Source organism: Camarhynchus parvulus, chromosome Z (genome assembly GCF_901933205.1).
Source record: "Camarhynchus parvulus chromosome Z, STF_HiC, whole genome shotgun sequence".
Classification (NCBI taxonomy): domain Eukaryota; kingdom Metazoa; phylum Chordata; class Aves; order Passeriformes; family Thraupidae; genus Camarhynchus; species Camarhynchus parvulus.
In genome coordinates this window covers 47130376-47156427 of record NC_044601.1, presented here as the reverse complement: position 1 = coordinate 47156427, position 26052 = coordinate 47130376, and the positions used below count along the sequence as shown (strand labels likewise).

The 26052-nt window shown below is 34.6% G+C and overlaps 1 protein-coding gene across 2 annotated transcripts in view; it reads left to right on the top strand.

Annotated features, from left to right (window-relative positions):
* The window catches only part of AP3B1 (adaptor related protein complex 3 subunit beta 1), a 152829-nt gene that overhangs the window by 60471 nt on the left and 66306 nt on the right, over positions 1-26052 (top strand). For both annotated transcript variants that reach the window (XM_030968838.1, XM_030968839.1), the window contains exons 10-17: positions 18-72; positions 152-223; positions 2634-2696; positions 3545-3677; positions 9052-9161; positions 17750-17926; positions 23210-23396; positions 24332-24462. In XM_030968838.1, the coding sequence (XP_030824698.1) occupies positions 18-72; positions 152-223; positions 2634-2696; positions 3545-3677; positions 9052-9161; positions 17750-17926; positions 23210-23396; positions 24332-24462 (928 nt within the window). The remainder of the gene's footprint in view (positions 1-17; positions 73-151; positions 224-2633; positions 2697-3544; positions 3678-9051; positions 9162-17749; positions 17927-23209; positions 23397-24331; positions 24463-26052) is intronic.

Genomic DNA, 26052 nt, shown 5'->3' with positions numbered 1-26052 from the left:
TTCTTTTCACATTCTAGAGAGGTGCAGTATATTGTCCTGCAAAATATTGCCACTATGTCAATTCAGAGAAAGGTATACCCTATTTAGAATTTTTTAAATCACATTGTAAATGAAACACAGGAGAGTTACTTAAATATATTCTGATTTTCAGGGCATGTTTGAACCTTATCTGAAGAGTTTCTATGTTAGATCAACTGATCCAACTATGATCAAAACACTTAAGGTGAGCTTATTAAAGGCAAATTTTCCTATATACTACTTGACTAATCAGTTTGCAACAGAAAGGTAAAATGTTTTTCACTGATATGATGCAGATCTATCTGTACTGTTTCTTTATCTCACTAAGATATATAGAGGTCTTTAGTTAAGTCCACAAGGGGCCTTCAGGCTTGTCAGGCTATCTGAAAGTTCCTGATACTGTGTTGAAGGTGGAAGAGCCGGCTGTATTTTCCCCTAGAGCTTTTAGGACCTTTCAGTGATAGAAAGCATTATATGTTTTTTCAACCAGGTATTCTAACATTGAGAGTTTGACGATTTCATGGGAGGAAAAGAGTCTTTAATACTGTTAGCTTAAAAAGAGTTTAAATCTCTTCCTCTGTACAAAATGGGGCAGTGCTTGAGTCCCAAATTCTCTTTGAAGTCAGCATTTGACAGGGGAAGTACTTTAGGTTTTCGTCAAGGCCATATCTCCATGCATGTTTCCAGCTGTTGTCTTGTTTTCTCTGTAGTAATGCTTTAACAAATGTGAAATCCTTGACAAAACAATGGGTAAAAAAGTGTCTACTATTATGTGCCTTTTCTCTTGTTTTGATTTAGATTGTCATAGGCACTTGTGTTTAGGAGTGGAAGGTAGTTTTCTGAAAGAAACATTTTTTTTTCCTTATCTTCGTTTTATGTGCATATTGCACTTACATATTCAAGAGTAGTACAAGATGGCTATGCCAAAACTATCCTGTTTAGATACAAAATAAATATATTTTTGTATTTTATACCCACAATAACACTTAAGTAAATTTGAGGCAGTTGGAAGCAAAAAGATATTCTCTACATTTTAGGAATATTGTGGGGAATGCCTTACTGTTATCCAAGAATAGTCAGTCCAGAAATAATAGAAAGCTGACAAATTTAAATTCCCATATTAATTGATAATACATTGGAGAAGAGGTGAGGAAGTAGAAATTGTGGTTTGTCCTTTCATTGTTTCATTTGTTTCATGATAGCTGAAGAATTTAGAAGACCCTAAACTTTTACATACATAAAAAAATCTTTTTGTTTGCTCCCTGTTCTACTTCTGTAGTTCAAGCCTACCTATTTCAAAATAGAATGGTGAGATCCATGGCTATAATTAATATGTAGGAGCACCCTTGAATTATCTCCTGTGCTGTTTGGATTAACGGTTTTTTTAATTTTCCAACATCAAGTTTGCTTTTTTGATCACTGGTTAGCATTGAGCTTAGCATTGAGCTTTCACAGTAACCTATTTTAATCACAAATTCTCAGTTATAATTAATTGTCATCATCTCAGAGTCTGTAGTTTGGTGAACAGTTAAGGTTTTTTCCCTATTACAAGCATTACTTTGCAGATCTGCGCTGGTTTTTTTTTTTCTGTTTTAATCATCAGTCTTCTATTATTTGGAACTCTTACACAGATTTTCTTAGTCAGCCTTTGTCTTCATATCCCTGAAAACTGTAGCATCAGTTGAAAATTTTGTTGCCTGTCTTCTTACTTTCACAGTTCATATGTGAAAAAGGTCAGTGAAGATATTTGTGATGTTCCATTCATAGCCACCCTATACTATAAAATAATCTCCTTTTCTCTTGCATGCTTCTCTTTTTCATTTATCCTCTTGCTTTCTATGCTATTCAAGATACGTATCTTTCAGAGCCTTTTGTGATGTGTCTTAAGAAATTGTTTTGAAGTAGAGGTGGAATACATAATTTGAGTATCCTTTTCTGGATGTCTCCAAGTCAAAAAATAGCAATATATTTCCGATGCATAACTTCCCTTTGGAGAGACAGGGCTGTGTTTTCGGTTTACTTCATTCAAAGTTGAAACAGCCTGAAAGCATAGCATCTTTAAAATATATGCCAAGTGTTGTATATAATCTTCTTGTTCACCAGGAACAAAGAGGAGGGCTTCCAGGGTATGATGTTGGTGTTGCATAAGATCTGAGGCATCTCATAGATGCGAATGTTTTGTTCCTGAGTTCAAAGCTCTTTTATTACAGTTTATCTGAATATAATGGCCAATTTATATCTCCCCTGATGCAGTTGTGACTTCTGTTATTTCTTCTTACGCTGTTGTGTGGTTCTTATGTGCTAAGGCCTGTTGTGTGGAAAAACTGACTGAAGTAGTTCAAGCCCATTTGATATGCAATGAAACACTAAGGCTCAGGCTCATAAAAAATGCGTCACCGAACCTCAGTCCTGCTTTGTAAACTTTGTAAGTGCTTGCAAGGAAAATATGCCTCCTGAGTGCAGTGCGGGTACCAGTTTCTACTGATATCTGGTATACTCTATTGAATTCTGAGTGGTATTTTTAATATATATTTTATATACAATAAAAGTAGAGTGTACATGTAGTACTGTTAATTTTAACTTTTGACAATATGTCTGGGTTTTTTTTCTTGTAGCTTGAAATAATGACAAATTTAGCAAATGAAGCCAACATATCAACTCTGCTTCGAGAATTTCAGGTTTGTGCAAAAGTGTATTCTTTTTATATTTATGATCTCTTTTTCCATTGTCAGATGTTTCTCCTAGGCTTAAATTTTTCAAGTTTAAGTATTTTTGAGGATGAAATGTTCCAAATATGGAAATTAAAGCATCTCCTACCATAATGGATAAAGGAGCTATTTGTATACAGAAAGGAATCCAAATATTTTGTTTCTCTCTCTTTCCAGCTACCAAAAAAGAAAAGATAAAAAGAGATGAGAAAAACTCAATCATTCTATATTCTTAAACACAAATTCCAGCAACTTGACTGACACTATAAGTCACTGTATGACAGGGTCTTAATTTTAGCAGTATTTGGCCATTAGTATTTGTTGCCAAACCTAATTTCCATAAATCATTTGATGAAATTCTGTTTATTGTCTCCAATATCTTTACGTATCAGCAAGATCTTCTGCCTATATTGTGAAACACTGTCTGTCCTGTCTTTCCTCTTTGCTTGTGACATCTATTTACATTGCTTCAGTTCTCTGGCTGGATTTCTGTGAAAGGTACTGGTTCTCAGGCAGGTAGGTTATTCATAGTTTCACAGATGCTCCTACTTAAATGAACTGAAACCTCTCTGAAGAGAGAGCTCATCAACTCCAGTCTTGCACACAAATGAATGGCTGTTTTTGGGTAACTGCCCCCTGCCCCAAGCTTTCTTGAAATCAGAGGATTTCATGGCCATGTGTGACCAGAGCTTGCAAGAAAATGTCTTCTACAAGTGACAAGGAGGTATTATACAGTATGTTTCCCTCCTGAGAATAATATGGTAAGTCTTTCTTTGGCAAGAGTTATATACTGACTAACAAAAATCCCATTTCTTTAGACTTACGTGAGGAGCCAAGACAAGCAGTTTGCTGCAGCTACGATTCAGGCAATAGGCAGATGCGCTACTAACATCACTGAAGTGACTGACACGTGCCTCAACGGCCTCGTCTGTTTGCTGTCCAACAGGGATGGTAAGCTAAAGTTCTCTTCGTTTTCTGCATAGCTGATAGCATGAAACATTTTCTTAGAGAGAACCACACATTGCTTCAGATCACATCAAGAAGTGAGAGTTAACTTCTGTAAGAATTTGGCTGACAACTAGATAAAAATCTTGCGCTTCCTAAGACTCTGGTATTCACTAAGTAGTTATTTTCTCTTCTGATAGAGAAATTAATTCATTGTGACCTTCAATTACATGTTTACCTACTTTTTCTTAAAATGCTCTGATTATTAAAGTGTACTGTTTTGATTCTCGTAAATAGCAAATAGTTACAAGCTAAGTTGCATCAAAGCAGTTAGCCTGTAGAGGGTGCTGAAAGCTTGGAATTTTTTTTGTAGTGCATCAATGCCTAAATGAAAACACATATTAAATAGTTTTAGGATAAATGGCCCCAAATTTGGCTTCTTTTTGTACTCCAGCCTTCTGTTATTTTTGGATAGTGAAACAAAGTTTCAGATCATTAGGGAACACAACAAGGAGCAGATAAAGTCAAAGAAGGTATAGCAGCACAGTAAGTTGATATCTAATAATATTGTATTTTCTTACTTGTTACCAATTAATATGTCAGTCTTATTTCATAAGTCAGTAATATGTGTTTATAAATAATGTCAGGAAGGAGCAAAAGCATAATTGTGGAGTGTCCTGAAGTAGTTCAAATAGTTCAAAGAATTTGGCTGATACTGCTCTTGGCTTTGAAAAGGAGCATTAATGCCTCTGTATATCTCCTGGACATAGTTTTCATGGTAATCCTGAGAAGGCTTTTATTCAGGACATTATTTTGGCAGCACATATTTGGCCAGTGACCCACTAATACACATAGAGCTTTCTCTTACTTGTTTTATGAACTGAGTTGTCATTCTCAACCGCCTCATCTTATATCAGAAATTCTTAAGTGGCCTCAGTGTATAGCTTTCTATTTTTAATATATGTGACTTTCATTTCTTAGTGCTGCAGATCTTATTTCTGTTTAAGCCTTTCTGATTATCAGCTGCATTTAAAATACCTTCCCATATCGTGTTACAAAGCTGTGTCTGCGCAGTGCACCTTCTTGTATTATATTGAGCAACAGCCATAGTAAAAATACAAGCTTCAAAGGTTGTTCTTGGTTTTGCCTGAATCTTCTAGCAGTCTTCCTCCGAGTAGGCTTCCTTCAGCATGTACAAATCTCCATATTTCTTCTGTTTTAAACAAAATAATAAAACTGTCACTCCAGAATACAGACTTTTTTACTTAACAGTCTGTTTTCTTGCTTTGTTTTTGTTTTGCTAAGAAGGAACCAAGATAAGAGGAAGAAGCTTGTTTCCTTTTATCATAGATTGTCAGTTTAATATTTTCTTCAGAGTGATTCAATATGTATATATATATATTTATATACACACATATATGCATGTGTGTGTATACAAAGGTCTGTCTCAACAAGATTCATTTTCATATCTGTTTCTAAGTAGTTGTCTAGCAAATAAAATTATCTTCTTGTGCTTACTGTTCTGAAAGACTGCAAAGGGTATGTTGAGGATCTTTTAAACCTGGCAGCTGGCAAATTGCTTTACCATAGCTGCAGTGTCTTTATTCCTTCTTTCAAGGAATGAATAGAGTGGCATAATTTACATGGTACCTTTCCCCAGGTGGCAGGAAATTACTGATAGTCACAACTTACTGAATGTAAGAGTTTTGGCATGGTAAGGGAATAAAAAAGAGATTTAGCATAGTGGATGAGAATAGCTTTAAGAGTCTTGGTTAGTCTTGCTTTCCCCCAACTTTTACTGTTGAAGCATGCAAGCAATCTTTTTGCTCTGCTACTTCTTTCGTGGTCATTTGAAGCCTGGAAGTAGTCCTGCTGCTTTGTGTAATATGAAGCACAAGCTGGTAGGTCCAGCAGGATCTGAGGTCTGTGACAGCAGAGTCAGCTTTGCTTTCTCTGTACTATTTTCTTATTATGAAGAATTCTGCACTTGAGTGGAGAAGAGAGGTGCTCATACTAATTTTCAGGTGCCATCTGATTCCATGTGCTTGTAACTGTAGATATCACCCAACACTCAGGACATCTTGGCCATATCTTGCACAAGAGCTTTACAGTTAATCATTCTGCAACTTGGGTGATAAGAGGCAAGACCTTTTTCCAGAAACAAGGATATCAAGAACTGCTCTTGAAATTTTCTTTGCTTGCTTAGAAGTAACTTAAAGTCAGGTTTTCCCTTCTCAGAAAAGCTGTGGTATGTAGGGTAAAGAAAAGGACAACATTTGAGCTACAGAAGCACAACAGGATCTAGAAATTTCAGTGATGAGTTGCCTAAGCAGATGATTATCACAAGCTAAACTTGACTGACTCCTGAAGAAAGTGGTTTTGTGAAGCCATGTTGAGGGCTGAGAATTATTTTCCTTCCTCATCTGCTGAAGGGAGGACAAAAAGAAAAGTTGCTTTCTTTCTCTAGTGTGACATTTGGCATTTGATTCGATTCCTTTAAGCAATTGTATTGATAGTTTCAACTGACTGTTTGGCCCATGAAAGTCATTTTAGATGTTAGAGACACATTATAGGAATATAGGGATTATAGGAAGTCTCTTGTCTGACTGTACTGCATGTACTAGAAATCCTGCTGGTTTTTCATAGATAGGCGACTTCCATTTTCGATTGAAAGTTGCATGGTTGTAGAATTTATAGCTAAAACGTTTTTTGCCCTGCAAATCTATATGAAATCATAATTCATAAAATTACTGGAACTGTTTATACGTCTGGTAACTAGTACATATCTCTTCAAATTACTGTTAGAATGGCATTAAAGAAAAGCAACTTGTAGCATGCAGTTTATATCTGATAGTAGGGTTCCTGAGATTTGTTATTGATGTTATAAGGATGGAAAAGTTTACAAGGTAAAAGCTTAAACTTTGGCTAGTTCTGAGAAGCAGAAAGTTAGGTCGTCTGGGTAATTAGCTGTAGTAATTGCCTTTTAGTTTGTTTTTAATCCTAATAGCATTGTTCGTAACCCTAATAACAGAATGGTTTGAGTTAGAAGGGACCTTTAAATTTCATGTATTCTAACCTCCCTGCTATGGACAGTGACACATTGCACAGACCAAGTGGCTTGGAATTCCATCTAACCTGACCTTGAATGTTTTTGCCCACCAAAATGGCATCCTATCTAAAACCAGTTGATGCAGTTCTGCTGCTTTTAGAAAAAGTGGTTATACAAACTATATACTGTGGATAAATTAGTCTTCACTTGTGTGTTTTAGTTGCTGCAAATGTGGGTTAATGGAAGTGAAAGAAAATTTGATGAAACATTAATGATTTCAAATGTTTTATTTCAGAATTCACTTTTTGAATGTTCTCTGGTAATATATTCCATGCTGAGATTTTCTAAGGTTCTATTATAATGCAGCCAAATTCTCAATTTTGGGGAAGTTTTTAATTTAGTTCTACAGTTTACTGTCTGCTTCATTGTTAAATTTTGCATACGTCATTATTTGACAAACTGGAACGGTGTATGACTTGAGTATTTTTTAAGTTTTTGAGAAGTTGTCAGGCTGCAAGGTCTTCAGAGATTGTCCTGCTTAGTCAATTCCACATCAAAATCCACATCAATTCCACTTCAAAATTATTAGAAGAAACTAAGATTTTTGCTATGACTTGAAAATTGAAACTGCTGGTACCCTATGTAGTCTTTATTGATAAAGGCATTCCTGATCAGATTTTCTGTGATTTTTAGTATTTATTTTAAGAATTTAATTTACTTTTTATAATCCTTTAGATGCGATTTAGACTGTTTCAAAATTCTTGTGTTCATTTATAATTGAAGTAAACCTCACAGAGTATGACTATGCCAGTCCTTATTCTGATACAAATGCATTTTGATTTTGTTTGTATTTTTTTCCCAGTATCTAGACTTTTGTAAAATAACCATATTAGTGTAAAATTGTTCACAATTGTGATTAACAAATTCTGGTTTATTTTCTTTAAGTTTGCTCCCACAGATAGCATGAAAGTAGTTCCTATGATGAAATCTCATCTGCTGCAGTTGATATTACCATAGTCGGTTTTACATTGTCAATAAGTGTTTATAATAATAACTTCAGGTGCACTCATTTTTTTGAGTTCGGTTTTATTTTTCTTAACTGTTCAGTGTTTCACAAAATACTGAATGACGGAAGTTGCCATTCCAATGTTCCCCACTATAAATAGTCCAGACTGTAATTTTCAAGTTTCAAGAAGTGGCTTCCTATTTTAATATCTGGCAAAATACAGTGTAAATTAAATTGATCTGTAGGATTGTGCAAGACCTTGAGATGTTAACCTTGCTTCAAGAAGTTAGTCTAGAAAAATGACAGATGTCATGTCAAATAAAAGATGACACAAAAAGCTACAAGCTAAAATCTAAGCATTTCAGAGGCAAATGACATAATGATATGCTCAGAGCTCTTGGAAGGCCTTTCTCCATAAAGAAGTTTGCCTTCTCAAAAAAACCCGAAACAACAAGGAAACCCCACAACCCCCCAAAATTTAGACATCTCTGCCCCATACTGTTCTACTGAAACTTGAGCATGCTTGATTGCTGAATGAATGGTCCATGTGTCAGATTAACTCAGACAGAAATGCAGGAGTACCTCTGTTTAGCAAATGGTGGTTAGATTTCTTCATATTTCCTTACATGAGTTTACTCTTCCATGGAAGCTTGCCTCTGCTCATGTGGGGTCTTTTTAGCTTCAAAAATGATACATTTCATACAAGTTGATCAGGCTGTGAATGTTACTTGTTGCAGTAGTTAAGCGCTCCAGTGCATGACTTTGGCGTGAATCTTACAATAGCTTGCTATTTAGAAGCTTCATTTGAATGTACTAGAGATTAGGTTACAGACCTGAGAGAAACGTTTATATGCAGAAACATTCTTTGCATTTAGAAAAAATGCAAAGGAGATGTTTAGATATTTCTCTAGCGTATGAATGAGCTGTTACTTTTAATGCAAGCATTTTTATTCTCATTGCAGACTGCAAATTACTTTTGAATATGCATAATTTTAATGAAAATCAGACTTTTTTCCCACTTGTTCCTCAATTTTATAGGAAAAATCTGAATTGCAGCTTCACTCAAAAACAGTTTCATACAGTATATACTAGGTTGGTAATTTTACATTTAGAATGTTTGTGTCCTCTTTTTGCTGGTAACGTGATTCAGGAAGCTGAACTTATATTACTTAGTAGAACGGTTTACCTCTTTCTTACCAAATTAATATAACTCAGTTCTGCAAAGCATATTTGGAAAGCTTTTCCATCTTTTACAATCAATTATTTATGGGTTTTTCTTTTGCATAAATGCTTTTAAAATTAATAATTTGTTTTGTCTAAAACAGAAATTGTAGTTGCTGAAAGTGTTGTTGTCATTAAGAAACTGCTGCAAACTCAGCCGGCACACCACGGTGAAATTATTAAGCATATGGCCAAACTCTTGGATAACATTACAGTGAGTATTTGTTCATACACTCTTATTTGCCTTGTCAACTGATAATGAGATTTTTATCTCCTTTGAATTTGTGCTGTAAATGGAAGTAGGTATATTAGAGAAATGCAATTTTTTTTTTAACATAAAATATTTCTTTTCATGATCTTAGTGGAAAGGAAGTAGAAGCTATCAGATGGCTCCAATTTGTGCCTTAGGTCTAGGAAGCTATTTTTAAAGAGATCCATGGAAATGCTGAGTATTGCTAGTACTATTACTCCAGGATGAATAGCAAGTTTAGAATGTGGAGTGGGTAAATTGAAATGAAAATCATGAGTTTACTTAAGGATTATTCACCAGTTGTCTTCGTGATCTGGAGAGGAGTTTGGAAGTTTTATTTCAAACCTTTTTCCCCAAATTACGTGACTTTTCCATGGTATCAGACATGCTGCTCTGAGTGCGTTGCAGTGTCTTGAAGTTGCATTTTTATTTTCTGAGTATTTGAGATTCTCCACTATTTAACATTAAAATTTGAATTATTCCCCATTAACTGTCTTTAGACTTAATTGACCTTTAGGTATGCAAGTACTTAGCTCCCAGATTCTCCTCACAGGCCCAGTAATTGATAAAACATTTAGTGATCTGTCCTAAATTAGAGTGTAGGTATGACATCTAGTAGCTATCTATTTTATCCTTAAACCAAAAGTGTCAGATTTTGATCTGTCAACAATTATTTTTCTGTTGAGAACTGTTTAATTTCATAAAATTACGTATTTAACTGTGGATTTTCACAAAATTACATATGTTTTGATAATGGAGCAGTTTCTAAATCAGTGAACCTTCATTTCTCCATAGTTGAATTCAGCAAAGTTTGGCGTATTAAAAGAAAAAGAAAGATGGTATTCTTGGTTCATACTTACTGAAAAATTAAATAAATCTTTGTCTGCTAAGACCTGATGATCAGTTTGTAACCAATATAAAGAAAATAAATTTTACTGAATTGTTCATATCAAAATAAGATACTGTTGATAATTACATATCAAAGTAAGTAATACCTCATGTATAATAATCACCTGTATTTTCAGAAAATTTGTGCAATATTTTGATGGGATATTACAATTTCAAAAACAATGTTTTGCCACTTCACTAAATGAGTTTGGCATCGTATTTCCACATACTCTGCAAGAGAAGATAGTTGCTTCTCTAAATATACTGTTTAAAACTTAGAAGAGTTTTGTAGCTATTTTATACAACTAGTACTTTCAAGTAAATACTCAAAGTTTTGTGGAAAAGAAAATCCTTTTTTAAGTCAGATAATGAGGATGGAGAGAAGACATGCTGTACTTAAACTACTTTAACATTCTCAGGTTTTACAATATGAGGTTATACAAAATATCAGAAAACATTAAGTGGTAGTAGAACAGTCTGTGGGGTAGAGCAGTCATTGGAATAAAGTAAAAATCAAAATCTGATTCTGAATCCGGCTTTTATTCAAGAACAAAGAAGTAGTGGTCAAGAATTGGAGTCATGTAGTCATGAACCTACAAGGAACTGTAGGTTCTCCAGAGTGATTTTTTGGCATCTTTCTATGACATTTTAAATTATAACTTCAACACACTTACCCTTTTTGGTGTGCTCAAGACTTTGAATTAAAGAATATATTTTGAAGAAGTTCATAATTATAATTTGATTGCTGTATCATTTTTCTGGCTGCCCTTAAAATGCCTGAAAATGAATATATTCCTTCACAGAATGATTTGGGTTGGGAGGAAACTGTAAAGATCATCTGGTCCAAACCCTTAACTCCTTACTTCTGTAAAGGATAAATTATACATTTCAGAATGATTATTTAATTACTGGGGGTGTTAGTTTGAGATGCCACTACTTAATATAGTATTACTGGAATTCCTGACATCTGCACTTGTACTTTAAACACTGATCTTACTATGGCAAAAGTGGTTGTGAGTTGGCATAACACAATTGCCTTGTGTTTTGTCTGGATTTTGTCAAGGATTCCTGACCATTATTACACTGACAAATGATACACATACTTACATGCGTACACACATATGTACATACTTACTTTTCACAGGGCTTTTTGGAATTCTGGTTGGTTTTGGTTTTTTTCCTTGGCCTCTTTTCTGTTGTTGTAAAGTATTAGGACTGAAACATAAAGGACCTAACCTATAGCTCTATACAGGAGTATACCCCTGTTTTTAGGGGACTCTTGCATTTGAATGTAGGAAAAGCAATCAAATGTGGGCTTGAATGGACTGGAAACTGAAAGATAAGGGAATGTAAACAAAGAAATTATTTGTTGCTTTTTAGAGTTGAAATTAATTTAGTACTAGGTATTACACATATGAAAACATGAAGAGGAAATTGTTAACAGAATTAAATACTATTAAATCAAAGAGCCCATATGGAAAAAAGAAGCTCTTTGATTGTTCTGTCATGTTTAAGTCAATGGTAAACAGCCACTAAAATAAGCAAAATTGTTTTAAACTCAGTGGAATAGAATTTTGAATTTGTGCCTGATATTTTCTCATTGATACTGTTATAAATTTCACTTGTGCTAGCCTGAGATTGTGATTGGCAATGTTGAGGTGCCTGAATATCTTTCACAGCAATGTTTTTTTCAGGTCATTTACTTTACTGAAATTTACTTGTTCTTGTTCTCATCTTCTTCATCCACAGAAGCCATTTAGAAGGGGGTGGGATATAGAATATATAGAAGATAACAATTTTACCTTGTAAAATAATTAAATAATAAGCTAAATATTAAGACCATATATGAAAAATAGTAAGACCAACTATAAGAAATATTAGGAAGTTCACCTAAAAATGCTGAACTCTTGTAGATCTATGTCTCTAAATTATGATAAAGACTAGGTCCATTTCAGTTTGTCCTTAGATTATTTCTTACATATCTGAAAATAGTGGTTATTTTGGTTCCTTTACTTTTGTGCGTTTTCATTTGTATCTTAAACCTTTATCCCAGGTGTGCCCAGGCAAAGATCTATGAGGTCTATTTTGTGTGTGATACTTGCTGAGTTCTTAGAGCTGTGCATAGTACAGCGTGATCTAGCTGTGTTCCAGCCTCCTTTCCTCACACCCTTCAAAAGCTGTAATGCAGAAGTACGTGTCTGATGGTGTCCTAAAGGGATTTAACAAGAGAATAATTGGATCTCTTTAAACTTCCATTTTTAAAAATCATAAAAACATTTCCATTTAGCTGTCTATGTGTTAATAGCATTGTCATGCTTTGCAATTTATTGACTTGCGAAACTGTGAGCCAGAGATTGGAGTAGTGCTCAGTTGTATTAGGTGTGCACTCTGAGGTAGGCCAAATTAATTTAGTGTGTACAGCTTTTATAGTGACAGAAGTTTAGAAAACCTACTTATGGGAAGGAGCCATTTAAAGAAGGGTCAGTTCAAAACCTGATTTATGAGTTTTATCTCCAGCAGCAGCAAAATCTGATGCTTTAGGGGAAGGGTTTTAATGCTAAGAGAAGTTCATTGTGGTGCACCTCCAATATATGTTCTGGATTTCCAATTACTGGAAGCTTCTGCTTACTGTCCACATCATCATGCTTACTAATCTAAAAATTCCAATCTCTCCTCATATTCCATGTCTCTGATCAACTATTCCCCCCTCTCTTTGCCTTTTCCTGATGTGTGGGTTTTAAAGTAGGGTGACCAGAAGTGTACCCAGTAGTCAGATATGCTGGACAAATCTTATGCAATGACATAGTGATACTGCTTGTTTTGTGCTTTTTATCTCACTTTCCTGGTGTTGCCTGCCTTTTAACTTCTGCAGAACACTGACTTAACTCTACAACTCTCTGAAATTGTTCATGATTCCAAGATGTATTTTTCCTTAGAAATACCTTGGGAATTCATCAGTATGTGTAGAGTATGTTTTTGCATTCTCTTCTTAATGTTCCAAGGCCAGTCGTCTCCAAATTTTTTTCTGCCTTTCATTTTTTAGAAAAAATATTTATTATGGTACACTGTATTTAGTAAGGACTACTATCTGGGTGATGGGAATCTTTACTTCCAGTGTGACTTTTCTCTTACAGTACTACTAAGGCAGGTTTTTTTCTTTTGATAGTTGGTGAGTTCTTACATTCTTGTTTTTCATTACAGACTTATTCCTAGTCCTTCTAGAATATGAACAAGAACATTAAGGAAGTCCAAAGGGTTTTCTTATCTAGAGATGAGGAGGAATACTTCTTGATTGGATGAGGCATTCCAAATATAGAGCAAAAATAAGATAGTGATGTGTAATTTTTAAGAGCTTAATATGCGAGGAAAATCAGGTCACTTATGGATGCAATTAAGTGTTATTATTTACTGTTTTGGATTGGGATTAATATTACAAGACTGGTGGATTTGTAGTTTTTAACACTGCTCTGTTCACACAGATAACAAACTTGACTTCCTAGTCTTGCATAAATACTGCTCATAGTTCTCTTTCTGATATGCCTTCACAGAACAGGGAGCTTGCTTTCTTTAATTTAGTTCTCCTTTCTTGTGGGGTAGGGAAGGTATCACAAACTATGATATCCATATCTTTGTGTGTATTTCAGTTCTGCAAGCTTCAGATCCTAGCCACATACTTTTACCTTCTTACTTTAACAAATAATTTTTAAACTTTTGTATTAGTAATAATTTAGCAAACAATTCTCATAATTTGACAATTTTTTTACTGACTCTGATATCTATGTGGTTTTTTTTTAATTTGAGAGGAATATGTGGCCACTGGGACATTGTGTCCAGGGACACTGAACTTGAAGTAAATATTCTGCTTGAATAAAACACAATTTTTTAAAAAAAAATTGTACACTGTGTAAGAGGTGCAGTCACCAGTAAAAATTCTGTTTTAAAGGAATTTTATATGTAGAGGTTCAAAGAATAGATGAGTCCTTGAAAACGAAAAATTAATACTTCTCTTTTGCTCCTATTCTTTCCTGTGTACCTTTTCTTCTTGCTGTCAGTCTGACATTTAAAATCAACTTTATCCCTCTTTCCATTTCTGATTCCAAGTAAAATTTTAAAAAATTGCTAGCATACAAATTCTCTCCTGGATGCAGAAAATTGCGCTTCATTTGCAATTTGAGTATCTCTCATTTTGTGACAGATGGGAATAACCAAAACTGCTGATTTTAAGTTGTACTTTACCCTTGTGTTTTGTGTGAATATATTGAGAGCTGAACTCCCTTTCAATAGTTTTTCAATTGTGCTGCTTAGAGCAATTTGTAAAGTCCTTTTGGTATCTTTCTCTAATTGCTGTAAGTAACCAGAGTCTTGGTTTGAGGGGAGTGTCTGGCTGGTTTTTTGTTTTTCTTTTGTAACCATTTATTTATTTTCCTTGAGACAGGTAATGGGTTGAAATGGCAATAGAAACTGCCTCCTGGTACTAAAGGCTTAAAAAGTGCACTTAACCACTTGCTCGGGCCATATGGAATAAAACATCAGGCAAAGTAATTTACAATCCTGTTTGCCTTTGAGGATAATGCAGAGCAGGGCTGAATAATAAAAGTATTATTTCCTGCATTTTTGTCAATTCAAGGTCCCTACTTAAGCTACACTGGAAAAGGTAGTGAAGGTCTAGAAGGGGCTTCATTTCTTGTTTGCTGTTTTGAGTACCCTGGAAACAACAGCTGTAGGATCATGTACTTGATATTACATGGTTGAGAACTGGAAGGCTTAAACAGGGAAAAAGAAGTCTGAAAATATTGTGTGATTTTGACCTCAAATGAATCCAGTGACACAGAAACATTGGGTTCATCAGTTCGACATACACTTTTCATTAAAATGGCTTCTGCTCAGGGTTTGATTCAAAAAGTCTCTAATTGGTATTGATTCTTGTGGCACAAAATTGTGTTTAATATATATGCAGTATTTACATAGTAAGCTGACCACCTGGTTAAAAGGCAGATTCTCACAAGAAATTTCTGTCTTCCATTGTCACTATTTTTCAAATGAGGTTTTGTTTAGTCTAATTATTTGCCATTGTAAAACTAGTTTATTACTCTAATAAATTTATTTTACAAACTAGAAAAAAGACTTGAAGAGTAAAACACTGTGCTTAAATGCACACTGTTTAAATATATTTAAATACATTTAATTGTGGTGTTAAAGTGTAGTCCTGTGCTTGACTAGGAAGATACAAGAATGATACTTGCATGTCATTATTAATGCTGTTACTGAAATTGGTCTGCTCTGTGAGCTCTGCTTTATAAAAAGACAACAATATGAAAAAGAATGTTTCTGATAGGCTGCTGCCCAAACTATGATCTTTGGTGATCTTGTAGAATTTTAGTATTTAACACGTCTGTAATAAAATATTTTAGAAAAATAAATCTAGCATAACTGAAATCTGAAGTTGCCTATATATTCTTATTTAGAGGTATCTATCTGTACAGTAGGCAACTTGAACTGCTCCAATACTGGAAAATCTAATGTACCACTCAATTACTATTCTTTAGCCCAATTTAAAATAATAGATTGGGTGTGAGGTCTTAATGCAGTGTAACCTTTGGAACATTAGAAATAACCTCTTTCCCTTTTGAAATCAGTGCACAGTAATGGCATCAGTCTTGCCATTTTGCAGACGAACATACTCTGACTGTGTTTAAAGTTTTTATACATAGCGGTTGTTCGGTAGCTTGTTCGTCTCTCTCATACTGTAAATTCCAAGGCTATTTACCTTTTTATCAACTCACATTAAATAATTCATCTGTATCTTGATCTGTATTTACTTACATCTATATATGTTAAATCACTGTGTTATACTACTCTCAGCATATTATGTTACCTCTATCTTAAATGTCTTCCCCATAATCAGAATTGGCCTTTATCTCTTACAGGACTTTTTGTTGTTGTTGTTGGACTCTATTCTGTTTATCCATTACGTGCTTTCTCTTTCAGTGGAGGCAGTCCTCTGTTTTCCCCATGACATGCCTGTTTACATTTTTGTTGGCGTATATATTTTTAACCATGTCAAGTACAGAGGCGAATATTGTCAAGTTGACTTTATTCAGAGTTGTTTCCAAACTTTTTGGAGCACATTTAATCGTTAAAAATTCTTGTGAACATGATTAGTATTTCTTTAGTAGGCTTAGTATATACTTTTTAGAATATACTTTCATAAGTAGTACTTTCAAATGTTATGAGATTACTAAGTAAGACACTTAATATTAGGTTCTTGTTGTAATTCTGAGAAATAGATAATCATATATTAATAAAAGACATGCTGGAAAAGCAATTAAAGCATATATGAAAGTTACTAAGAATTAATACTTTGAGAACCACAGTACTGCATTTCTAAAGTACGTATATCCTGTGAATCTTATCCAAGGGAAAACTCAGCCTGCCATTAGTGTAAGCTTATTAATAAAGATTACTGTGTAGTGTAAGGACTAATGAAAAACGTTAGTGTGAGTTTTTCTGATCCTTTTAGAAAAAGCAATAAAATTTTGTGAAATTGCTGTGGAAACTTTTCTTTTTTCTGAATTACAGTCAGTTTTTGCTAGACTAGAACACTTGCGCTTTTCCCTTGACATTTCAACATTTGTTGAACAAGAGGCTGTAGAAAATGTTAGAGCACCACAGTCTGTAGACACTATACAAGACATACTTCTGAACTTTCTCATTGCATTCTTTCTTCCTTCTGCTCAAGAAAGGAGAAAAATGTTTTCAAGGGATGTATGTAACATAGATGCAATTTTTAACTTGACCACCAGGTACTGTAGGCTTGCTCACCTTTTAAAAAAGTATGTGTATATTATTTCATGTAAATCTTAACTGCTTCTATCTAAACTGCAAGGAGCATGAACTTCTGTTTCCCTCCGTGGTTTCCATTTCGCCTTCTCTCTTTTTTTGGCATTGCTATGCTTCTGAACTCAGCATCGTGGACTGGGAGTTCATCTAGAAGCTGCTACTGTGAGTTATTTCAGTGATACTGTCAAGCAGCTCCAAAATGGTAAGACCTGTGTGAGCTTTTTGGTCAGAGTGTTTCAGTTAAGATGGTAGATCCCATTCAGAAATTGTGAATTGCAATTTTGAACTTCTGTCTCACCAATATTCTAAGTTCAACTGGTCTTGTTTGCAAAAATACAAATCTTATTGTCATAAAATTCTGAAAAAATGAAGGAAAGCTAGAAATAAAGAAATACATATGCTTCTAGACTAGACAGGCAAGATTGGAGAATGCTGTATTATTGGAAACCATTTATTTATGAATATAGTTTAGAAAAAAATAGCTCTATTTTGTTTACACGTGGTGTTTAGTATTACCTGGTGGCAGGAATTCACAACTACATCTTGAAGGCTTGGGCTGTGTTCCCAAATCTCATCAGCTTGTACTGTGAATATCAACGTGTCACTTCTGTGTGCCTCTGTATCATCAACGTGTAAGGCATGGGTTTTGGGTCAGAATCAGTATCTTACATTTCTATGAATATTCAGTCCTCCACAGTGGCTGTTTTTAATTTCACACTGCATAAATAGTATTTTGTTTAACTTGTTGTTGAACAAAAGACACATACAAGTATGCAAGTAGTCTTTGTGACCCTGTTAACTTACAGTGCTCAATGTTTTCTCAGGTTCCAGTAGCCAGAGCCAGTATCCTCTGGCTCATCGGTGAGTACTGTGAACGGGTTCCAAAGATCGCACCTGATGTTCTGAGGAAGACAGCCAAGAGCTTCACGAATGAAGACGACCTTGTAAAGTTGCAGATCTTAAATTTGGGTGCAAAACTCTACTTAACAAATTCAAAGCAGGTAAGCCTAAACTCAGTACTGTATGTATTTAGAGTCATGGCAGGTTTTGTATAGTCTGCATAGATCAGTAATGATTTCTACTATATAAGTAACCAAACCTAGTCCATATTATTCTGTGAAGAAAAGCAGAACATATGTTTTCAAAAAATATAATAGACTAAATCTAACCATGAGTCTTTAAGTGTGTGCTGGATCATAAATGTGAATATAGTGACAAGATAAACTCTTTTTTGTATTTGTCTTTTGGGAATTGTGAAATTTTTACTTCACATAAATAGAGAAGATCTGTAAATTGTGTTAGCAATACCAGGTAGTAGATTTTGCTTATGTGATGTAATGTTTTCTGAAACCAAAACCAGAGCTTTCAAGAAAATGCTGTCATTTTGAACAAGAAGCCACCCACTTTTTTGTTCAGGATATCTAAAAGGAAATGCCAGTAATAGGCCTTGTTTTCTATTTCCAGCAGTGCTTGTTTTAAAGATAGTAACCAGTTTCTCTTTTTTTTTTTTTTTGGTTGGTTGGTTTGATTTAGTTTTTCCTATTTCCTTTTACCTTGGATGAGTTTTGATGTCTCTGGTAGTAAAAATAATCTAAAAATGTCAGATAACAAGCATGAACTTAGATCTCCAAGCAACTGAAAACAATGGCTATGAGTGGTGCCAGGTGCGTCACTCTTCCAAGTGACAACACTGTGAATCCCATCACTGACTATGGAATGTAGCATTTTGACACTAATTTTTCACTGGAAATCCAGTTATTGCTGTAAAAGATTGTAAAATCAAAGATTTTTTTCCAAATGTAAAAGAAATACGTTGTCTGATATATGTACTTTTCTGGGCTGCTAGACGTCTTTATTTTAAAACAGTTTGCACAGCATAGGATTTTACATCTCTGCAACTGTGATGTCTTCTTTTTCCTTGATAGTTATATGCAACTACAGCAGTGATCTGTCTTGGGCTTTATTTTGTAGGGCGTGTGGGAGATGAAGTGTCTTTCCATGCATTCAGATTGGAGTGAATGCTTTGCTTATACAGTCTAAAATGGGGCAGTAATAAAAGGTGCCTTCTTTCTGGCAGTAATCATCTTAAAGAAAATGCTGACTAAGAAAATATTTGGGTTGACTGTCTAAACTGTCTTCTTTTAGCCCATTATATTAACTAATTTTCCATATAGTTTTTGTAATTTTGCACATAAATTCTTCCACATCATATTTGGTCAAAAATCCATTGCATACAAGAAGATGATGATTTCTGTGATGCATTTTTTCCTGTCATTCCTTCGATGCATTTCACATCTTAATACATTTTAAATCATCATTGTAAGTGCTCTTCAAAAAACTCCTTATTCAAACATGGTAATGATGATAAAGCAGAAGAAACTGTCTCTGAGATGCCTACTAAATGATGAATTTCATCAAAGGGTGTTCTCCTCTTGTAGTTTTAGGTTGTGGAAAAATAAGTTATTATCTCAAATGGTCAAGGTATCTACATAAAATTTCTGACAGTGTATGTCTGGTGACTTGGCTTCATTCAAAGTTCCTTTCAAACTAGAATACCACGGCTTTCCCATTAGAGACTGACAACACTCTTCCTATATCTACATGATTATTTCCAGGAGGAACTCTTCTCTACTCACTCAGTATTAAAATTACTTCCTAGAATTACTTCACTTCCTAAAAAGTCCAGCCATTTTTCAGTTTCATTTTTAAAATTTGATGTCAAATCTTGTGGACTTGATTGCCCAGTTGTAAGTCTGTCCACCTCTCCTCAGTCCCATGTTTTCTGTCACCTTATCATATCCTATGACATAGTAATTTTATTAATAATTCATCAGTTTCATCCAAAGTTAATGGAGTTGTGAAAACCTCAAAGATAAAATTTCACTTTATTGAAAATGCTCAATGCTGACTGAGTAGATGAAAAGATCTCTTTTCACCAGGTGAGGGAGAGGCAGGTTGAACTCATCTTGACTTAACTTCTGTTAAGTCTTATTTGGAGAAAAGCACAAAGTTCTGGAGTAAATAAGACCTGCTTGTTTTACTCATTTTGTCTAAGTATATTATTTTGTTTGCTTGTAGTTCCCTGAAGTATATGGTGAAACACTGAACACATTCACAGGATTTTGAACAAGATTTCTTAAAAAAATTTAAAATACTTTAAATCCTGAGATCACCTCATGGACTTTCATAGGCTTCCCTATAATTTAAGGAAGTTTCAGGTTCAGTTATATCTGAATAGGTATGTAGTAAAAACATGCTTCCCTCTGGTTGTCTGTATTTTTTGATAACCTTAGTTTGTTTTTTCAACACTTAGGGTCATAAAACCTTGAGTGTGCTAGATAGCTCATAGAAGAGAAATATGTCATATAGTTGCCTAAGATGCTTCTTGCATGTAGCGGAAAGAATAAAGAGATTTTGATTTTCAATAGGCTTCTGTAGTGTAATGCAGTAGGACTCCCACCAGAAAAAGTCCCAAGTAGTTGTAAGGTGTAAATAGATATGTCAATCGTGGTTTAGCGCAATAGGCTTATCTTGTGTGTCCAAAGAATCAAGTTACTGAAAGCTAATGATACCTAGGAGTGGATAGATAACTGTTTCTCTCTCATTGTAGAGCCTCATCTGTTGGTAAAACCTGTATTGTAAATTTTTCAAGTGGGGATCTACCAAAAAATTAATTGCTGCTAATATAGGATAGGCATTAAATCCTTAAATAGAATTATTGTCACTAGAAAATTCCAGAAATGTTGCTGGAGGATGATTGTATTCTAGGAATACCTAAACCGAACCCTTCTAGCCAAAATGAAGTGTACAAAAAATAATAATGGGTTCAACAGTTTGGGGATAAAAGAAATTATATTCAGCCTATACAATGTGCATGTAGAGATATCAGGAAATATTGACATGCAATACTAAGTGTCTTAAATCACAGATCAGAATACTTTGTCACTTTTCTATGAAGCAGTCCTGGTTTGCAGGATCTGTCATGATTCACCAAATCAGTGTGCTTGCTGAAATGATTTTCAGCTTCTTTTGAGAACTCCCTTGTTGGAAAAACTTACATGTATTTGTTAGTTTATTTTTTGTTTTTAATTAAAAATAATTGTTTCTATCAGCTACCTCCATGTAGAAAAGATCTTCTGCTTGTTTGATTGCTTTACTATAAGAAAAATTTTAAAAAATAGATTTCCTCTCTGTTTCCATGAAAACTATAGTGTATATGATAATTGTGAAGAGACTTCTTGGAGACACAGAACATTCTTGTGTTTAAGTTTGTTGTGTATTTATCTGTATTGAACAATATGAAAATTATATTTTAGAGGACAGAACAGGGAAGAGGAAAAGGGAGAAGATCATAGAGAAAATTATCCCATTAAAGGAATTGCAGTCTTTCAGGATCAACTCTTTATCTGTCTTATTTGTCTTTATGTAATTCCATCAACACTCACTGAAAAAATGCCCTCTGTGACAAGGCCTTCAACTTTTCCCATCCCTATAGCAATTCACAGATTAAGATCATTGTGTTTTATGATCCATTCTCCTAAGCTTCCTGCCATGACAGTGAGGAGTCTTGTCTTGTTTTACAGTGGAGAAGTGATGACAAAGGCTGCAGGAGGTATCCCTCATTTAGTTTAATGCATGCTACCTGGGAACCCTCCCTTCCAATTCCATTTAGATTGAACAGCATAAGTCCTGCATGAGTGCAGATTATGTAGGCTCAGTCTGATGCAGTTGTTTAAAATTTTATACCCTCATACAGAATTAGCTGCCAATAAACTGTGAAATACATATGGGAAAGTTTTGCCTTTCCCAGAACTAAGACAGTACCTCAAGGAAAAAAAACCCTTTTCACAGAGCCATTCTTGGGTATCAGAGAGAAAAAAGAAACAGAAAGTATTTCATTGACAGTTTTTTTAAACTATGCTGTTATATTATTCTAATGTATAATGACTAATTTATTCCAATCTCTGGTACCATAGGTTATTTTTGAAATGCTTGCATATGTTGCATTGATGGGGTTTAAATTAGAACCATTTTCTGTTTACTATGTATCTCACAGGAGTTAATCAGTACTCTGAAAAAGCATTTTTATATCTCCAGAAAAAAACTTCAACTTGCATCCTCAAGTTGGAAATTATTAATCTGACCTTCTTTTTAGCAAATTGTGTTATAGTCATAGCAATAGCATGATAAACAATATATATATGCAAGGTTGTTTCTTTGTATAATGCAGATAAATCTCATGATTATACATTATTAACCCTGTCTTATGCATCTGTTCTGAGCTGAAGTACCAAAATCTACTTCCTTAGGACGGTCTATCGCTTCTGCTCTTTTTCCTGTTTGGTTGTATATAAAGGAAGTAGCATACATGTTTCAAATTAATCTAGTGGATTCCAGTCTATTCAGCAGTGTTTTTCTGGTTACACTATTTTTATTTTCTACATTTCCTTCCCTTCTTATATTACTTTCTTAGCTTAAAAAATTATCTGAATTATTAAAATTATTTAAGATGTTAATATTCTCAAACATCAAATTAGGAAGCTGTTATTATGCTGTAAAAACCTGTGATAGTATAAGTCGCTCGTACATAAATAAATAAATGACTGATACTACTGAAGGCTTTAAGCTTCAAGAAAAAAAATAGAAGATGTCTTTTATCCTAGTTTTTAGAGGGCATCAGCAGCTTGCTTTTATGAAAAAGTAACAGCTAAATGCACTGCAAATAATTTGCAGTAATCCAGTTCAGTGATTCATGTGTCTGCTTTAATGGGTCATAATTCAGGATAAAGTAACTGAGTGCAGTCAGAGTGCAGACACTGCTTATGCCAGGGACAGTATCTCTTCATAAAACACACCTCAGCAGAAGCAGTTTGCCAGCCCCCTAATACCCTCTGATGTTTTGATGTCCTGCATATTTTTCCGATTAAGTTTTGAGTGCCATGTTTTTAGTTGTATTTCCACATTCATTATCCTCACGTAGACCCTTCAGCGGGTTTGCCATATATGATTATTTTTTTAATGATGCCTTTCTTTCCACTTCAGCAGTTTAATAATCTAGCACATGGCTGCTTCTCAGTACTCAGCATTCACCTCCCCAATACAGAAGAGGACATGTGCTTTGGCTGCAGAATTCCATTTGCAGCTTTAGAAATGCATATTCCCTGTGGAGCAACATTTGTTTGACATAACCATTCATTTTTATTACCTCTTTAAATATGTTTATCCAGAGTTATCAATAATCATAAATAACTTGTATTCTGTTCTTGTCCTGTTTTTTTCCACAGACAAAATTGCTTACCCAGTATGTATTAAATCTCGGCAAGTATGATCAAAGCTACGACATCAGAGACCGTACAAGATTTATTAGGCAGCTTATTGTTCCGAATGAGAAGAGTGGAGCTTTAAGCAAATATGCAAAAAAAATATTTCTGGCACAGAAACCTGCCCCATTGCTTGAGTCTCCTTTTAAAGGTATAATGCCAAAATCATTTGGTAAATGTTCATTGTGTAAAGGAATGTGGCAGCTTATTCTATTTCAAATACTCTCACAAATTGTGTCACTTAGCAAATAGAAAAGATTAATATGCAAGGATGCTCAGTCTGCTTACTTGCTTTTCAACAAGCAAGGTGCACAGTGCATTTCTCTAACAATAAACCCTGGCAAAATGATCTATTTCTGTTCATGTAGATTTTAAATTTTATTTAAATGACAGAAGGTATGTCTTTTGAGGAAAACTATTCTTCAATTTAGGAAAATAGGTCTAGGATTTTACCTGGACTTTATTAGATGATTGTTAATGTGAGTATTTGAAATGTTATATGAATTTGAAATAAATGGAATCCCTGTAGATATTTTTTTCTCCAAAATAATAATTTTCCCTCTGTATTTTGCCTGTTGTTTTACAAGTAATATTCATTGTCTGTCTTCTCAAATTAAAAGGCTGTCAGGCTATCTAAATTAAAAATACTCTATTATTGTGACAATTTGCATTTTAGTTTTCATACTTACTTAGGTCTAGTTTTGAAGCTTTAAAAGCAGCTCCATTTTGAAGAAGAACTATTAAAATTCTGGATGTGTTTGTGCCAAGACATGTATATGGATTGTTTAACTGTGCTGTCATTCTTAATATTCACAGTAAAGTAATTTTTAGAGAAGCTACATTTCAGAGCAACACCTCTAAACACACTGACTGATTAGCTTTTTTATTGACCATTATGGGGGAGATTATTGTAATCTATGGACTGAAATCAGTTTTTTGACCTATGAAGAGCTTCCTAGTTTATATTTATTCCATGACATTTGAGGTAATACAATGGCAATTACCTTTAGCCCTGATTAAGATTGCTCCTTGTGGTAGAGCTCACGGTGTTTGTGTGTTTCTTCCCTCCCCCCGCTTTTTTAATAGATCGGGATCATTTCCAGCTTGGCACCTTGTCTCACACACTGAATAGCCGAGCCACTGGTTACCTGGAGCTGTCCGACTGGCCAGAGGTGGCACCTGACCCCTCTGTCCGAAATGTCGACGTGGCTGAGTCGGTACGTCAGCGTCACCGAAAGTAACTTTGCTGAAGGCATTTGTCAATACAGAGTGTTAGCCCAAAACTACAAGTATTTAAATGCTATCTGAGGGCTGTGTTGAAAGCCGTTGATGCGTGGGAATGTCCTGTTGCTTATTTTATCTTAGAAATCAAGCATCTGGAAACTTGCTTAATGCTAGTTCTTTTAAATGACAGAAATGTATAAACTGTAGGCCACTTCTGCTTCATTTTTGGAGTAAGCAGGCTTTTTTCAACTCCATCTCACTTCTGATTTCCTATCTTTTATCTCTACTCTGCTGCAGTATGTTGTTTGAGTGTAGCTGGACTACCAAAGTCAGAAATGGAGAGGTTGGTTTGTGAAAAATCCAAGGCTAAACAAAAAAAAAAAAAAAAAGGAAAAAACAATAAAAAGCAGCTGCAGGGGATTAGATTATGTATGTTTCGAAGTATCGAGTTTGGAAGAGATGAGGGTTTACATTTCAGATAATCTGAAGAGGATTAGGAAAGTTTGTTGTAGGAAAATGTCAGCTATTAGTGCATTAGTCATGTGTTTACACACCAGGCTTGTCATCTACTAGCAATAGCTTTTTGTTACTGTAGTGTAAACTCTGAGGGAAAGTCATATTTTGGTACCAGAATTGTGATTTATGTGTTGGGTACCAGAATCCTACTGGAATGCCAGTGAAAGCTGTTGAACAGTAGCTGAAATGTAAATATATTGGTATATAGTGTGCCGATGGTGCTCCTGGAGGTGTGGCATTGTAATAGATACACAAAAGAGATTGCAGTCCTGGTAATGAGCCAACTTCCTCAGTAAGTCATAGATTAAATCATTTGCTTATGAGATGTTACGCACAGAAAGAGCAAGAAAATTTAAAAAATAGGTCTGACTTACAGAAGCCAGTGGACAGCAATCTGGTAGAAAAAGCATTTCTCCTTAGTACTGTAATGTGTCTACCATCTTATGTACATTTCAGGAAAAGTGATATTTGTACAAACTTCTGAAAGCTTTTATGGAAAGAATTTTAGATAATCAGCTCAAGCAGAGGATTATAAATTATAGGGTTGGCATGAAAGAATGTGCAAAGGTGCTTTCATCCATAAGACCAAACTCATAAGACCAAAAAGTATTGCAGGAAGTTGAACAAATGGTGTAACTTCCATCTACAACATAGTAAAAAAATCCACCTCCAACTATTTAAACCTCAAAGCAAACTGGAAAATCCTTCAGCCATGTTGGGGTTTTTGCACATATTTTCTTTGGAGGGTATCTCATGTTCATTAATTTTGTGGTTTCCCTAATACTGTATGTGCCTACATAGCATATGTGAGTAAAGCAGAGTTAAGCTGCAATCCACCTGCAAATTGTCATTTATATCCAAAAGAATATTGGCATTTTCAACCAACTTTTGGTGTTAAAGAGGAAGCCAGTGTGTCTCTAGAGTTGTTTAGCCTTTCAGGTCATTGTTAGAGCGTATTTCAAAACTTAAGTCTTATTCCAGATCAGATCAGTCAATGAGGCAGACCTGTATCACATTGTTGATAATTGATACAATTGTCTGCCAGTTTGTTTTTCTCTCCTGTCTTG